Here is a 16055-nt window from a genome sequence, read left to right on the forward strand (position 1 = left end):
CTCCCCACTCGCCCTCCCTCCTGACCCTGGCAACCACCCTCCTGCTTTCTGTTTCTATGAATTTGATTCCACGTGCCTCACACAGTGGAATCACACAGTACTTGTTTTTCTGTGGCTGGCTAATTGCACTCAGCATAATGTCCTCAAGGCTTACCTCTACTGTGGCATGGGACAGGAGTTCCTTCCTTTTCAAGGCTGAATAATAGTCCATTGTGTGTTTATACCCCATTTTGTATATCCACTCACCCGTGGATAGATGCTAGGCTTGCTTCCGCATCTTGGGGATTGCTTGAGTAATGCTGCTTTGAACACAGTGTCCAAGTGTCCCGCTTTCGATTGTTCCAGGTACGTACTCAGAAGTGCAATGGCTAGATCATATCGTAACTATTTTTAATTTTTGAGGAACCACCCCCCTCCCTGCACAGTGGCTGCACCATTTAACATTCCTGCCAACAGAGTGCGAGGATCCCAATTTCTCCACATCCTCGCCGACACCTGCGGTTTTCTGTTTTGTCTGTCTGTTGGTTTGCTTGCCTTTGGCGATAGGCACCCCAGTGGGCATGAGGTAGCCTCCTCTGTTGTTCTTATAATGAGCTCACTGGGTTTCACGTGTGTGGTATGTTGGGGTCAGGTGCTTTTCCATGGTCAGGCTGTTTCCTCTTCGGTCGTGGAGTCCCATCATGCTGGCTCCTACGTCCTGGGATCATGTGAACCCATGAAGCCTGAGAAGCTTCCTTACTTTTCAGTCCCAACAAGGTGTCCTGGGTGCATTTCTTGTGCTAAACGTGGCATCAGCCATCCTTCCAAAGAGCCAGGTGTCTTGTGGTGAGAAATGGTATTTGATGTCACATTCTGGGTACCAGGGATGCTTGGGCATGTCTGCTGCTAGGCCTTTGTGGTGGCCAGAGCTGAGAAGTGTATGTTTTTATTGTATTTATTTATTTATTGGAAAAGTTTTATTTATTTACGTAATCTCTGCAGTCAATGTGGGGCTCAAACTCATTAAAAACTCATGACCCTGAGATCAAGAGTTGCAAGCTCCAACTGAGTCAGCCTGGCACCTCAGGAAGTATATGTATTTTTTTTTTTTTTTTTTTTAGGAAGTATATGTATTTTTTAAAAAATATTTTACTTGAGAGAGAGAATGAGTGAGCAGGAGAGAGTACAAGCCGGGCGGGGGGTGGGTAGGGGGAGAGAAGTGGGCTCCCTTGCTGAGCAGGGAGACAACACGGGGCTCGATCCCAGGACCCTGAGATCCTGAGCTGAGCCAAAGGCAGACGCTTCCCTGACTGAGCCACCCAGGAGCCCCGGAAATATACGTTCTTAAAAAGAAGAAAGAGGGGGTGGAGCACGTGACTCTTGGTCTTGGGGTTGTGAGTTTGAGTCCCACATGAGGCATGGAGCCTACTTTAAAAAAAACAGGGAAGAAAAATCATGAGTTTATACTGGTATTCAAATGTAAAATTGTGGAGTTTTTATGTGACTGATTTTATACTGAAAATCTTGGTTCCTAAGATTTTCCTACCACACACACATATATATGCCCAAATTTTGAAGTATTAATACCAATTTTTTTTAACATCTAAGGCAACTACATAAAGTTGAGGGTGTATTTGCAGTTCTTTCTGGTCTTAGAATAGATCACATTAAGGATGCATCAGTCAAAATACTGCATTTTAAAGGTCACTGGGAACAAGTGTTTTTTCTATATGGTTATGTCACCAACTCGATATGCTGTTGGGTTATTTAGTTTCTGCTTTTCTTTTCTTTCTTTTTTTTTTTTTTAAGATTTTATTTATTTATTTGACAGAGATCACAAGTAGGCAGAGAGGCAGGCAGAGAGGAGGAAGCAGGCTCCCCGCTGAGCAGAGAGCCCGATGTGGGGCTCCATCCCAGGACTCTGGGATCATGACCTGAGCCGAAGGCAGAGGCTTTAACCCACTGAGCCACCCAGGCGCCCCTAGTTTCTGCTTTTCAATTTTTAGGGGATGTTTTTGTTTTTCCTCCTTTAATTACACACACACACACACACACACACACACATATATTTATATATGTATAAATCTTATATATGTATATATATTTATATATATAAATATATGTATTTATTTATTTATATTTATTTTAAGATTTATTTGAGGGAGAAAGAGAGTGAGAGCGTGTATGCATGTGCATGCCTGTCTGTGTGCTGGGGGGAGGGGCAGAGGGCAAGGGAAAGAGAGAATCTTAAACAGACTCCATGCTGAGCTCTGAGCCCTTTGTGGGGCTTGATCTCACAACCCTGCAATCAGGGTTGGGCTGAAACCAAGAGATGGGCACTTAACTGACTGTGCCACCCAGGCATCCCAATTTTATATAATTTTAAAAAACTATGGGGCCCAGGGTGTGCCTGGGTGACTCAGTCTGTTAAACCTCTGACTCTTGGTTTCAGCTCCGGTCGTGATCTCAGGGTCATGGGATTGAACCCACAGAAGCAGTGTGGAGTCTGCTTCCTCTCTCCCTCTCCCTCTGCCTCTCCCCCCCCTTATTTCTCCCCCTACCTCCTTCTCAAATAAACAAATCTTAAGAACAAAACCTTGGACCCGATGACAGGTGTTGGAATTAAAAACAAAAACAACAAAAAGACAAAAAGGCTTTTTATTATGGAATGTCCCAAACATACATAAAAGTGGCCAGAAAGGTAGAACAAACCGTCTTTTAATAATCGCCAGCCCCTGGCCTGTCTCGTTTTTTTTTTTTTTTTTTTTTTTTAAGATTTTATTTATTTATTTGACAGACAAAGATCACAAGTAGGCAAAGAGGCAGGCAGAGAGAGAGGAAGGGAAGCAGGCTCCCTGCTGAGCAGAGAGCCTGATGTGGGGCTCGATCCCAGGACGCTGGGATCATGACCTGGGCTGAAGGCAGAGGCTTTAACCCACTGAGCCACCCAGGTGCCCCGGCCTGTCTCGTTTTATGTATTTTCTCACCTATCCCTTCCCGCTCATGGATTATTTCTAAACAAATCCCAGCATCACTGGGTATGTAATAGTTCTGTCTGTATCTTTAAAGTATGAGGTTTTCCTCACAAAGAACGTGGATATAATATCATGATATCTCGAAGCTAATAATAATGATAATCTCTTATTATTATCAGACCTTAATACCGAGTGTCAGATGTCCCGATGTCATTGTCAGGTTAGTGCTCGGATGTCTCTGAGAGTCTCATCTCTCTCTACAGTTGGCTTGCTTGAATCAGGGTCCAAATAAGAGCTGTACACTGCAATGTGAACCTTTCTCTTAAACTTCTTTTAATCTGTAAGTTTCCTTTTTCTATTTTTCCCTTGAAATCTATTTGTTGAAAAAACTGGGCTGTGTGTCCTATAGAGGCCCCCATGTTCTGGATTTTGCTCTTCCCGTCCTCCTTAATGACTTGTCCCTCTAAGTACCTCCCCTGGGCCCAGGTCAGTGGCTCCCACAGTGAAGAGCGAGCACAGTGGTCCCCTTTTGACCCAGAAGGGCCTCCGCTGACGCAGGCGCCCTCGAGGTCTGCTGCTTCCCCCGGGCTTTGTGTGCTGTGCCCACCAGAGCAGTGCGGGCTGCCGGACTTCCCCCCCACCCCCGCTTTTCTCCTGAGTCTGGGAGCGAAGGAGCTGTTGCCCACTCCACCCTTTCCTGCGGGCATGTGTGGTCGGCCGGCTCAGGGCAGTGGCTCAGGACACCCCCAACAGGGCTGAGGGCACGGACACTGGCAAGACCACTCAGCCCACCTGCCCTGGGGGCTTCTGAGGGCCAATCAGGTCTGCTCTGGACGTCCCCGAGCCACGGGACTAGAGGTGTCCAGCACTGCCTCTGCTGAGCGAGGGCAGAGGGCCTAGTGGGTCTGGCAGTGTAGTGGGCTCTGACACTTGAAGACATGCCTTTGGCCTCTGGAAAGGAAAAGCTGGTCTGCTAAGCCTGAGGGAAGAACATTCCCTGTCCTAGAAGCAGGACTGATATCTGGAAACATAACATCAGTTCTGTCTCTGATGAATAAGGTGAGAGGCAAAGCTTGCTTGGGTGTATCAACACTTGGAACGAGGCCTGGGGGTGCCAGATTTCCTGGGAGGGTTGGAAGAAAACATGGTGGTGGGACCCCATGGGAGGAAAGCCAGACTGCTGTGGTTGGCGAGCTGTGAGTCCGCAGTCCCCGTTGGCTCCTGAGTGACCTGCTTTCTTGGTGTTTCTTCCTAGACTTGCCAGGTGTGCCAGATGCTGCTGCCTAACCAGTGCAGCTTCTGTGCCCACCAGCGGATCCACGCCCACAAGTCCCCCTACTGCTGCCCGGAGTGTGGGGCCCTCTGCCGCTCTGCCTACTTCCAGACCCACGTGAAGGAGAATTGTTTGCACTATGCCCGCAAGGTGGGCTACAGGTGGGTGCTGCCTGGTGTGCTGTCCTGGGCTGGCCCAGTGGCTGGTCCTTTCCTGGGTCTGAGCTCATTTCAGGATGAACTTTGGTCTTAAGAGTCCTGGGCCCCCAGCCTAGTAAGATAGGAATGTAAGTTGGTATTTAGGTGTTTTTATTTTTAGAGAACAAGGGGGTTGGGTAGTAAGAATAAGGAGTTAAAAAGAATTAAACATGAAAAAGTACCTTTGAAGGGATGGTTTTGGGGATTAGTTTGGTTTTTAAAGGTGTGTAAAGTTAATTTATTTACACAGTTACTGTGTTTGGCATATTAAATTTGAAATACCATTACAATCATACACTCACTAATTGCAGTACTTTCGGATGTTCTCAGTTTCCATTAGCAACTGGAACTGCAAGGTACAGAAGGCTTCAGTATCTTTATGTTGAAGAATTTTTGTCCGTTTGTGAAAAAAAAAAAAAAAGCACAACCTGAAAATGGAAAAATGATCAGCCTCATAGTAAAACCAAGAAAACTATTTTAAACTGAATCTACTCCACCTGTCAAGTAAATGTAGGCAAGAAGTCATTTCAGGAAAAAGATCAAAACGGGGAGGGAAATGCCCTCCCAAACCCATTGATCTCTAACTTTTACAACCACTTGGTGAGGCTCCCTTTACTGACTTACTACATTCTGGAGTTTCTACATCTTCTGATGTTTTTACGTTACCACTTTCAGTTACCTGAAAATTAATTTTGTCCAAATTTAGTAAGGTTTTCTTCTCTTTGGTATTTAAAAAAAAATATTTAGTTCATTGAATAACTTTCTTCTTGAGTACCTATTCTGGTCTGTAGTGCTGTGTCGGACCCTCGGGGTACAGAGGGGGTTGTGACAGAGCTGCCGCTGGCAGGGGCTTCAGTGGGGTGGGTCACACACCCATCCAGGCGACGGTAACTAGAGCGGGGAGCCCCCCAGTATGGGAGGTCAGGGATGCTCATGGAGGAGTTAGTAGGTTTTCCGGCAAGCGAGGGAGAGGAGCATGTCTGGCAAGGGTACAGGCAGGGATCTGGAGCACATGAAAGGTTACAGGAATGATGAACATTTTGGGGTGGGGGGTGAGATGAACTGGGGGTAGGGTGGGAAATGAGGCCAGGGCATCAGTAGGGCCAGGCCCAGGCAAGACCTTGGAGTGCTTGGCAGACACTCAGACTTTCTCCAGTGGACAGTGAGGGACTCCCAGGGGAGCAGGGGAGTGGTGTGGCAGACCCGTGCTTCAGGGAGATCTCGAGGGGAAGCTGATGTGCATTAGAGAGGGGAGAGCCCAGAGGTTGGGAGGCAAGTGGGATGGTCCAGATGAGAGGCTGGTGGCTCTGGCTGAGGCACTGGCAGCTGTGGGGATGGAGAGAAGGTAGATCTGGGAGAGCTTTGGGGAGTAAAAGCATCAGAGCTTGATGGTGGCTCGCAAACGGGGTGGAGGCATGGGGAGGGACTGTGGGGACTCCCTGGCTTCTGTCCAAATGTAGACTAGCTTCTTTTGCATGTTATGGGAAATGGAGACCCTTAAGTGCAGGAGAAACAGAACACACCGGAAATGGGTTATTCAGAGCCCTTGCCGCTGTGCTGCAGAGGGGCGTGGCTTGGTAGCATCCCAGCCCAGTGTTTTTTTTTTTTTTTTTTTTTTTTTTTATTTAAGGAATTTCTGGCCCCAACGTGGAGCTCAAACCTACAACCCTGAGATCAGGAGTCACAGGCTCCACCGACCGAGCCAGCTGGGTGCCCCCCACGAGGCCACATTTTTAAACCAAACACCTGAATGTGTGTTTTTACAGTATTGCATAACATTTGAAAGTACCTTTCCAGCTGTGACTTAAGTGTGTGCTGCTGGTTTCAAGATCAAGTCCAATCCACTAAAAATGCAAGCGGTACTTAAATTTTTATCTTTGGATTTTGAATCCAAGAGGTTTCCAATGATACAGATAGATTCATAGCATTTTTAAAAAAGATTTTATTTATTTATTAGAGAGAGAGATAGATCATGAACAGGGGAGACAGGAGAGGGAGAAGCAATCTGAGCAAGGAGCCTGACGCGGGGCTCAATCCCAGGACCCTGGGATCATGACCTGAGCTGAAGGCAGAGGCTTAACAGACTGAGCCACCCAGGTGCCCTAGTCTTTGGTCTTTTTTTTTTTTTTTTTAAAGATTTTTTTTTTTTTTAAAGATTTTATTTATTTATTTACAGAGAGAGATCACAAGCAGGCAGAGAGGCAGGCAGAGAGAGAGGAAGGGAAGCAGGCTCCCTGCTGAGCAGAGAGCCCAATGTGGGACTCGATCCCAGGACCCTGAGATCATGACCTGAGCCGAAGGCAGCGGCTTAACCCACTGAGCCACCCAGGCGCCCCTTTTTTTTTAAAGATTTTATTTATTTGACAGAGAGAAATCACAAGTAGGCAGAGAGGCAGGCAGAGAGAGGAGGAAGCAGGCTTCCCGCTGAGCAGAGAGCCCGATGCGGGGCTCGATCCCAGGACCCTGAGATCATGACCTGAGCTGAAGGCAGAGGCTTTAACCCACTGAGCCACCCAGGCGCCCCAAGGTCTTTTTTTTTTTTTTTTTTTTATTTTGTCAGAGAGAGAGCGCGAGCGAGCGCAGGCAGGCAGAGAGGCAGGCAGAGGCAGAGAGAGAAGCAGACTCTCTGCCGAGCAAGGAGCCCGATGCGGGACTCGATCCCAGGACACTGGGATCATGACCTGAGCCGAAGGCAGCTGCTTAACCAACTGAGCCACCCAGGCGTCCCTGGTCTTTGGTCTTTTAATTCAATATTTTATTTTACTTTCATCTGCAAGAGTAAAAAGAAACATAGTGTCTCAAAAGCGATTCAGTTTTTCAAGGCTTTTTTTCTCTTTTAATGTTTATTTATTTGAGAGAGAGAGGGAGCAGGGGGAGGGGCAGAGGGAGAGGGAGAAGCAGATTACCCCTAAGTGGGGAGCTGGATTCGGGGCTCGATCCCAGGACCCTGTTGGACACTTAACCGATTGAGCCACCCAGATGCCCCTGTCAGGCCTTTTTGTACGGAATGTCCGACAGCAGAGTAACGTGATTCAGCTGGGGGGGGGGGGAGCTTACTAGGGCTGTTGGCATTCCAGCCTCCAGAGGCCCGTGGTTGAACTCAGGACACGTATACACAAGTGTGTCGTCTCGGTCGTGCTTAAGAGCTTTGCTATTCGCGTGTATTTTTTGTATCACTTTTATTTAGACACACAGCACACATTCACCCACGTAATGTGTACAGTTCAGTGGTTTTCAGTGGATTTACAGAGTTGTTCAGTTATCACAACCAATTTTAGAACATTCTCTTCATTCCAGAAGAAACTCTGTATTATAACCCTTCCATTCCCCCCTCCCTTAGCTATCACTAATTTATTTTCTGCCTCATATATTTGTTTCTTTTGGACATTTCACAGAAAAGGAATCATAGGATCTGTAGTTTTAGCCAAGATTCAGCCCTATTGTAGTATGTCAAGAGGTCGCTCCTTTGTTACGGCGGAATGATGCTCCCCTGTCTGTAGATACCACAGTTCACGCATCCCTTTACCAGCTGATAAAAACTTGGGGTTCCACCTCTCGGCCGTTATGAGTAATGCCCTGACGAACACGGATGTGTCAGTTGTGGTGTGGACGCAAATTTTCCGTTCTTTTGGGTCGACACTTGGGAGTCGAAGAGCGGGACCACCTGGTAACTCTGTTTAACTTTTTGAGGAACTGCCAGACTGTTTTCAGGAGTGGTTGTACCGTTTCTTCATCCCTACCAGCGGGCAGATGAGATTTATGATTTCTCTACATCCTTGCTGGCATCGTCGTCGTCTGCCTGCTGCTGACGGCCATCCCTGTGGGTGTGAAGTGGTGTCTGGTTATGGTTTTGATTTACATTTTCCCAGTGGCTCCCTGCGTTGAGTATCTTTTCTGTTTGGTATTTTCTTTGGAGAAATGTCTATTTGCCTGGTTTTTAATTGGGTTATTTATTATCTTACTATTGAGTTGTAAGAGTTCTTTGTCTATTCTGGATGTAAGTCCCTTGTCAGATACATGACATGCAAATATCTCCTCCTGTTCTGTGGGTGTTACATTTCAGTGAATTCTCAGTGTCCCTGTGCTCCATTTCATTGAGTTCTACTACAGAGTCTTACAATCTTGCTTTGTTTTGTGTTGTTTTTGCTTTTCTCGAAGACATTGTCAAAGTACATTTTATGTGTTTTATGTGTAGGTACTTCATGTAAAATGTGTGTATATGTTATATATACAGTTTAGAATTGTGTAAATTTTTCTGCTCTTTGTTGAAAATTTGGGGAGTGGCCAGTGATGTCGTAAAGGAGCAAGTTTGAACTATTCTTAATGATCTGTCATTTTTAAAATTATTTGTGATTATTAGGACAATCAAGTATTTTACTACTCTTTGTCTTTTCTAAAACTTTACATATTTCATGGCATATGATTCTGTAATTGTGTATCTTCTCTTTAAAAAATTGGTGTAAAGAGTTCTGTCTTGGGTTCAGATTTCTCTTCCCACTTTTTCATCAGTTTGTAAACCGTACTTGACTTGGTCTCTTACTGACGCGGTGTGGGTTCTTTCACTCCCGGAGTTCTTACTCTCCATGAGGCTTCTTTGCAGAGTGTCTCTTCAGTACATAGAGGGGGTTTTTAGCCGCATTTTTAAGCACGTGTTTATACTGCCCCTGCTGAAATCTGGTCAACTTGTATGAGGAAGGCCACTTAAGATTCCTTACACGGATCAGGTCTACTTGGCCACTTCGGATGAATTTGGAAATATGTGGATTTTCTTTTCTCCCCACGATACTTGTGGTGTGGAAGTACTTCTGTGTGCTAGAAGTTGGTCGCTATTTTGTTTAGGGGAGAGAAAAGAAAATATAATTAAGTAGCTCGTGTGGAAACTCTAATTTAAAGCACGTACAAGTTTAGTGATGAGCGCACATCAGAGGTCGTCGCACACAGCTTCCCGGTTCTGCGGGCTGCTCCTCATAGCTAATTAAATTTGCAAAGGGGGTTCCCTGTGTCCCCCCAACCCCACCCCACAGATACACAGAAAAGGAAGAAAAACGAAAAGGACCAGGCGGGATTCTGTGATGATGTCAGTGCACTGTGAAAACAGGCTCAGGGAGTGAATGGAAGGGCTGTATTTGGGAGTCAGAGGGTCTGTAAGTGAAGGCATGTCCTTTTCTCCAGTAATGCAACAGCCTCTCTTCTTGGTCTTACTGGGATGTTGGGGTTATGGGGTCAGGCAATACTGCAACAAGGGGGGGCTCACAGTTACCTTGAGGGGAGTGGCTGGGCTCAGGGAAGCGGTTTCCTCATGTGGGGGAGATGGGGCTCTCTGTGTGTGGGCAGGAGGAAAGAAGGAGCACGCGAGAGGGTCTAGGGCCTGGAGTGGATGGAGAATGTCATGTCGGTCACAGGCTCGTGGGACTGCGGAAGGGGAAGGCCATTTAGAGAGGGAGGTTGTGAAGTTGGCAGAAGAGTCCGTCCTCGGTTTCAGAAACAAGTGCTTTGATATAATTCATGCATGATCCAAACGATATATTTGCTAAACGGTGTTTGGAAAACACAGCCTGGGCCTTCAGAGCCCCGTGGTCCGGAGCTGTACCGGCCGTGCCTGAGCTTGACATGTGGCCAGCGTGACCGGCCGCTGTGTTTTATTTTATTAATTTAAATCTCAGTAGCCACATGGCCAGTACAGTGTGGAACATTCCCGCGGTCAGCACGGGTTCCCCTGGACTGTTCCACCCCAGAGGATTCCATCCTGGGCTTTGAGGCTGCGTGTTTTCCGGTGCTTGTGGCTCGGGCCAGCCTGGCGTCTCCCAGTCGCACTTTGCGTGAAGTGGCCGTCCCTGCTCACTCGGTAGCAGCCTGTGGGAAGGCCCAGGCTCCTGTGGCCTCTTGCACCCCTGCGGTGGTGTCGCACTTCAAAGGATTTTGTTTATATCGTCTTGGGACCATTCCCCTCCCTCTCCATTCCTGCCAGCATAGCCTTGGGCGTGGAGGCAGCAGACAGGCTCTCAGGGTGCACGTGTGGAGGTTGGAGGGGGAGAGGGGGCCCCCGAGATGGCTCTGCTCCTGCCCTCTGTCCTCCTCCCCCAGCATGACTTCTGGGTCTCATGCGCCTGTCACACCCCACCACCCCTGTCCAGGTGCGTGCACTGTGGGGTCGTTCACCTGACCTTGGCCTTGCTGAAAAGCCACATCCAGGAGCGACACTGCCAGGTTTTCCACAAATGTGCGTTCTGCCCCATGGCCTTCAAGACTGCCAGCAGCACCGCGGACCACAGCGCCGCCCAGCACCCCACCCAGCCTCACAGACCCTCCCAGTGAGTGTGGCATGGGGCCGGCAGGCCTGTGGGGTGGAGCCGAGTGGCCTGGGCTCTCTAGGGGAAGGTGTTAGGATGGACCAGAGAGCTGGGGCTGGCGCTGGGGCTGCCCGGGGTTCACTGAAGGCGTCCCAAGGCAGGGGAGTAGCCACATCGGCTCAGAGCAGTGCTTTCCCAAACCCGACCCTGGTACAGAGAGAGCGGAGATGGGGCGGAGGTTCCGTGCCCAGAGCCCGGCCCCCTCACTCCCTAGGCCTCATCTCTCCAGGCTCATTTATAAGTGTTCCTGTGAAATGGTCTTCAACAAGAAGAGGCACATTCAGCAGCATTTTTACCAGAACGCCAGCAAGACGCAGGTGGGCGTCTTTAAGTGCCCCGAGTGCCCACTCCTGTTCCTGCAGAAGCCAGAGTTGATGCAGCACGTCAAGGTGGGGTGCCCCGGGGAAGGAGGCTGGGGAGGAGGGCACGCGCCTCAGGCCGGGGGTCTGACTCTGTGCCTCTTTCCCCTTACCCAGTCAGTAATCGCTCTCCCCATCCCCAGAGCACCCACGGTGTTCCCCGAAACGTGGACGAGCTGTCAAGCCTCCAGTCTTCATCGGACACGTCCTCAAGCCGCCCCGGCTCTCGAGTTCCCACCGAGCCCCCAGCCACGAGCGTGGCTGCTCGGGGCAGCTCCCTGCCTTCGAGCCGCTGGGGCAGGCCTGAGGCCCATCGCAGGGCCGAGGCCAGGCCCCGGCTGAGGAACACTGGCTGGACGTGCCAGGAGTGCCAGGAGTGGGTTCCTGATCGGGAGAATTACGTGTCCCACATGAAGAAGAGCCATGGTCGGGTAAGTGTCGGCACGTGGTCCCCGGGCAGTGCCAGAGTCCTGGACTTCTGTCCTGTGTGGTCAGAGCCCCCTTATGTGGTGGACCCCTCGGGGTGTCCGGGGCTTTGGGCAGGGTGGGTCCCACGGAGCCCGAGGGCTTTCTGCCTGTTCCGCCTGCGTACAGAGACCCCCGGAGCGGTCCTAGAGTTCTGATGCTTTGCGTCCTATCGTCTCCCGCAGGCGTTGAAGCGGTACCCGTGTCGGCAGTGCGAGCAGTCCTTCCACACCCCGAACAGCCTGCGCAAACACATCCGCAACAACCACGACACAGTGAAGAAAGTCTATACTTGCGGGTGAGTGCTGGACATGCCAGCCAGGAGGCCTGAGGTTCAAAAGGACTGTGGCCGGCACTGCTGGGGCTCTACTCTGCTGTGAGATCAGGGGAGCGGGGGGCAGAAGCAGGAGAGAAGCAAGTTTCTCCTGGAAAGATACGGCGGCTCAGTCGGGAGGCCGGGCCGGTTGGGGATGAGCTTCTAGCCGCTGTGGTGGCCCCGGAGCCTCCCCGTTCCTGCCTCCCTCACCCCAGACTACACTGCCAGTCAGCATGACCGGCCCTGAGCTTTAGGAGGAGTGACGGTGATGGGACCATGTGCCCCGTCTGGCCTCCTCCTTGCTGACCACTGGCCCAGCCTTGGGACCTCTGGGCAGTGATGGCAGGGAGTGGAGAGAGATCATAGCTCAGGGCCGGGACGAGCACTCTGACTTGCTGTGGTCTGCCACCTTGGCCGGCTTGCCGGCTCTGTGTCTCTGGGGAGTGCCCGGCACTACCCGGCCACCTGATGACCCCCAGCCAGCTCTCTCCCCAGGAGCCAGAAGCAGCGTGCGCCTCACCTCCCTGCCAGTGTGCGTGGCCCCGCCAGTCTCCCTGGGGCCTGTCACCTTAGACCCTGTCTTCGGGCTATGCTCCCGCAGGTACTGCGCAGAGGACAGCCCGAGCTTTCCTCGGCCCTCCCTCCTGGAGAGCCACATCAGCCTTATGCATGGTATCAGAAACCCTGATTTGAGCCAGACGTCCAAAGTCAGACCTCCGGGTGGACATTCCCCTCAGGTGAGCGTGGGGCCCCTGCCCCTGGGAGTGACTTGCTCCATGAGCCTGTTGAGCCGGCTGCAGGGGGCCCATGTGTGACAGCGGCCATGGAGCCTGCAGCGGCAGCAGCTTCCCTCCCCGTGGCTCATTCTCTCGTCCTGTGCGGGACCGCACGCAGATGAAGGACAGGGACAAAGACCTGGGAGGCAGCCATTGGCCTTTTGTGCCTGTGGCTTTCCTGTGCCTGGTGGACACTGGAGCGGATCCACAGGTGCCGTGTCAAGCTGCTGCCGCCCCTCTAGTGCCGGGAGGGGTGGAGGGGGTAAGGGGTGCAGGGCTGAGGGTGGCAGCGCTCCCCTGAGTGTGTGCGCGTGTGTACATGTGTGTCACACACACACTCGTTACGGGAGGAGCCAAACCTAGACTCCCGGGATCCTGGACCCTTGCTGTATGACACAAGCGCTGTTCTGTGCCCTTGTCCCATTTCCGGTGAACCTGAGGAGCGACATGCTTTCCCCTCCTCACGGCTCGCTCTCCCACACCGGGGCAGGGAGGGCTGCTCCTCAGAGCGTCAGGCATGTCTGGGAAACTCGGAGAGCTGCCCGGGGTTGCAGGGCGTTTCTTCCTGGCTGCTTGGAGAAGGGTGTTGGTTAGCCGAAGGCCTTTCACATGCGGCAGGTGGGGTGTCCGCTGACATTTTGGGGACGTCTATCTGCGATCGACATGCACACCCCCACCCTCCAAACGCACATGCCCTTTGATCCAGTGGTTCTGTCCCTGGGATTGTTCCGTCTGACGCCTTTGGCCTCGGGCCTGAAGGGGTCCGCTCCCCGCACCGCAGGGCCATGAGCCGTACGACAACGCAGGAGCGCAGCTTCATGTTGCGGGAGGGGACCGTTCGCCCCGCCGATGCTATGTAGGGGCCCTCCTGGAGACAGCGGCCAGCCCGTGTCCTGAAGTAGGAAAGTACGCTGGAGCAAAGTGTGCGTGTGGTGGTCTCATTTTGTAAAAGGCAACAGCTGTCCCTTTGTGGGTGCACAGACGGTCTCTCGGGGAGCCGCAGAACCCAGGCCATGTGGCCTTCTCTGGTGGGCGGGTCCGGGGAGAGCTGGCCAAGAAGGACTTCTCCTGCCCGTCCCATATCCTTGGAATGTGGTGCCACATGCATATGTTACATGAGACAAAGCAAAAGCAAAACCAAAAACCTGAAACAAACCAAATCTAAACCCACGGTTTGGGGCTGGGGCAAGCCCGGCTGGGGCGGGGCTCCTGGGAGTCCGTGGGTGGCAGCGTTGGGGTGTGGGGCTGCGGCTGGGCATGGGCTCCGCCTGACACCGCTCACGCCGTGTCCCCTTGTAGGTGAGCCATCTGAAAAGACCAGGCAGCGGAGCCGGGGACGCTCCGGGCACCAGCAATGGCGCGGCCGTCTCTTCCACCAAAAGGCACAAGTCCCTGTTCCAGTGTGCGAAATGTAGCTTTGCCACGGACTCGGGGCTCGAGTTCCAGAGCCACATACCTCAGCACCAGGCGGACAGCTCCACGGCTCAGTGTCTCCTCTGTGGACTGTGCTACACCTCGGCCAGCTCCCTCAGCCGCCACCTCTTCATCGTCCACAAGGTGAGAGACCAGGAGGAGGAGGCGGCGGAGCCCGAGGAGGGCTCCGGGGAGGAGGTGTCCATGGAGACCAGGGAGAACGGACTGGAAGAATGTGCCGGAGAGCCTTTGCTGGGCGACCCAGAGGAGAGATCGCGAGGCCCGGCTTCCGAGGAGGACGGTGCCCCAGATGCTCAGAGTCCAGCACAGGCCTCTCAGGACCAGGACAGCCCCGCTCCGTCCCCTCAGGTGTGACCGGAGGCTCTGCGGTGCATGCGGTCGGGGTGCTGCCCCGGCGTGCCCCGTCTGCCGTGTGGACAGTGGGGGAGAGAAGGCTCTGCCCCAGTGTGAGTGTGGCCAGCTGTGCCCTGGAGCCGTGTCTGCCCCGAGCTGTGGGGGGCTGGGCGTCTCCAGCCCCGGGAAATGTGCGGTCACCCAGGACCCTCCCAGCTCCGAATCTGCTTCTGTTATTTATGGCTTTGTGCTGCTTCTTGGTACCCCAACCCTTGTCTGTGTCCTTCCAACCCCAGGCCGCTTACGTGGCCCGGCCCCAACGCTGTCAACTCGGCTTGAAACCCCTCAGCACTGTGCTCTTCTGGGAGGTTCCCACGTGCTGCCTTCAGCCGGGGCTCTGGTGGGAGCCCTCCTCCCTGCCCGCAGAGCCTGAGAAGGGGGATGCGGGTGCTGGCCGCCCCCTTGGAGAGCTCGCCCAGGCTGGCTCGGTGAGGGCCCTCGATCGTTGCCCTTCCTTCCTGCCTTCTCTGATTCTTTCCCCTGCAAAGTAGTCCTGGAGAATGAATTGTCACTGGCTCCTTCCGTCTGTGTGGGTGGGAGGAAGTTCCGCAGCATGCCTGCTTGGAACTGGGGAGAGCAGGCGGCGCGGCCAAGGTGGGCAGACCCCGTCGGAGGGAGCTGTGCGTCCTGGCTCTGCCGCGGTTCTGCCCTTCCTGACCCACAGGGTTGGGGGCACACAGACGTTGGAATATTTGTACTCTTGCTCCTGTGCCATTAGAGAGGCTGCCGCCCCAGGCAGGCCAGCCCCTCCTCCTCTCGGCTACACTCATGTTGCTCAGACTATATTTCAAATAAAAAATCTTCTTACCACGCGGGTAGGCTCTTGTATTCCTCTTCAAGTGAGCCTGGCCCTGCCCTGCTCCACTTCAGTCTCTCTCAGACTCCCTCCCGGTCCCATCTCAGGGAGAGCAGCGTGCCTGCTGTCCGAGGACGGTCCTGTCTGGATTCTGGAGTTGAGGTTAGGAAACCGGGAGCTTGGTACGTGGTCCCTGAGAGACTTTCTAAGGACACAAGGGGAGGGTCTTAATACTGGCCAAGGGGCCCCCGCGAGGCCTCCCCGGGGCTAGCAGCATTGGCCTCAGGGCCTATTGGAATGTTCTGGGCACCCCCATCTTTCCTACAAATGGATTTTCCTCCTGAGAGACCCCTTTACTAAGGTGGGGGTGGGGGGAGGGATAGAGGGGAGGAATTCTAGGGTTACCTCGCAGTGTTCAAAAGGTCCTGGTGTTGCTGCTGCCACGGGGAGCTCTCGGGCGGCAGCATTGGGACTAGACAGGGCAGGCTGGTCAGAATTTGGGCCCAACCAAGCCCCAGGGGCAGGCCACGTGGTGTCCTCTGACCCCCGACCCAAGCTGCTGCTGTGCGGCTGGGGGTGCGACTGGGCCCGGCAGGTCTAGGACAGCAAGGGGAAGTGGGGACTAGCCGAGTTCTTAGAGGTGCTCTTTCAAGGAAGGCATTAAGTGTCAGTCGTAAATTGTTAAGTCAGATAAATACGTCTGACCTTTTCACAACAGAAAAAAAAGTGCATTTTCTTTTTC

The 16055-nt window shown here is 52.5% G+C and overlaps 1 protein-coding gene across 3 annotated transcripts in view; it reads left to right on the top strand.

The window, feature by feature from the left end:
• Positions 1 to 15332, top strand: part of LOC111152586 (zinc finger protein 592) — a 43567-nt gene extending 28235 nt beyond the window's left edge. For 2 of the 3 annotated variants that reach the window (XM_022511085.1, XM_022511087.1), the window contains 7 exons: positions 4210 to 4388; positions 10559 to 10735; positions 10989 to 11163; positions 11277 to 11564; positions 11784 to 11896; positions 12516 to 12651; positions 13990 to 15332. In XM_022511085.1, coding sequence (XP_022366793.1) covers positions 4210 to 4388; positions 10559 to 10735; positions 10989 to 11163; positions 11277 to 11564; positions 11784 to 11896; positions 12516 to 12651; positions 13990 to 14478 — 1557 coding nt within the window. In that variant the 3' untranslated portion in view covers positions 14479 to 15332. The remainder of the gene's footprint in view (positions 1 to 4209; positions 4389 to 10558; positions 10736 to 10988; positions 11164 to 11276; positions 11565 to 11783; positions 11897 to 12515; positions 12652 to 13989) is intronic. The other variant, XM_022511086.1, reaches the window with a different exon arrangement.
• The last annotated feature ends 723 nt before the right edge of the window (positions 15333 to 16055 follow it).

Source organism: Enhydra lutris, unplaced genomic scaffold (assembly GCF_002288905.1).
Source record: "Enhydra lutris kenyoni isolate GAN:26980312 unplaced genomic scaffold, ASM228890v2 scaffoldscaffold29, whole genome shotgun sequence".
Lineage (NCBI taxonomy): Eukaryota > Metazoa > Chordata > Mammalia > Carnivora > Mustelidae > Enhydra > Enhydra lutris.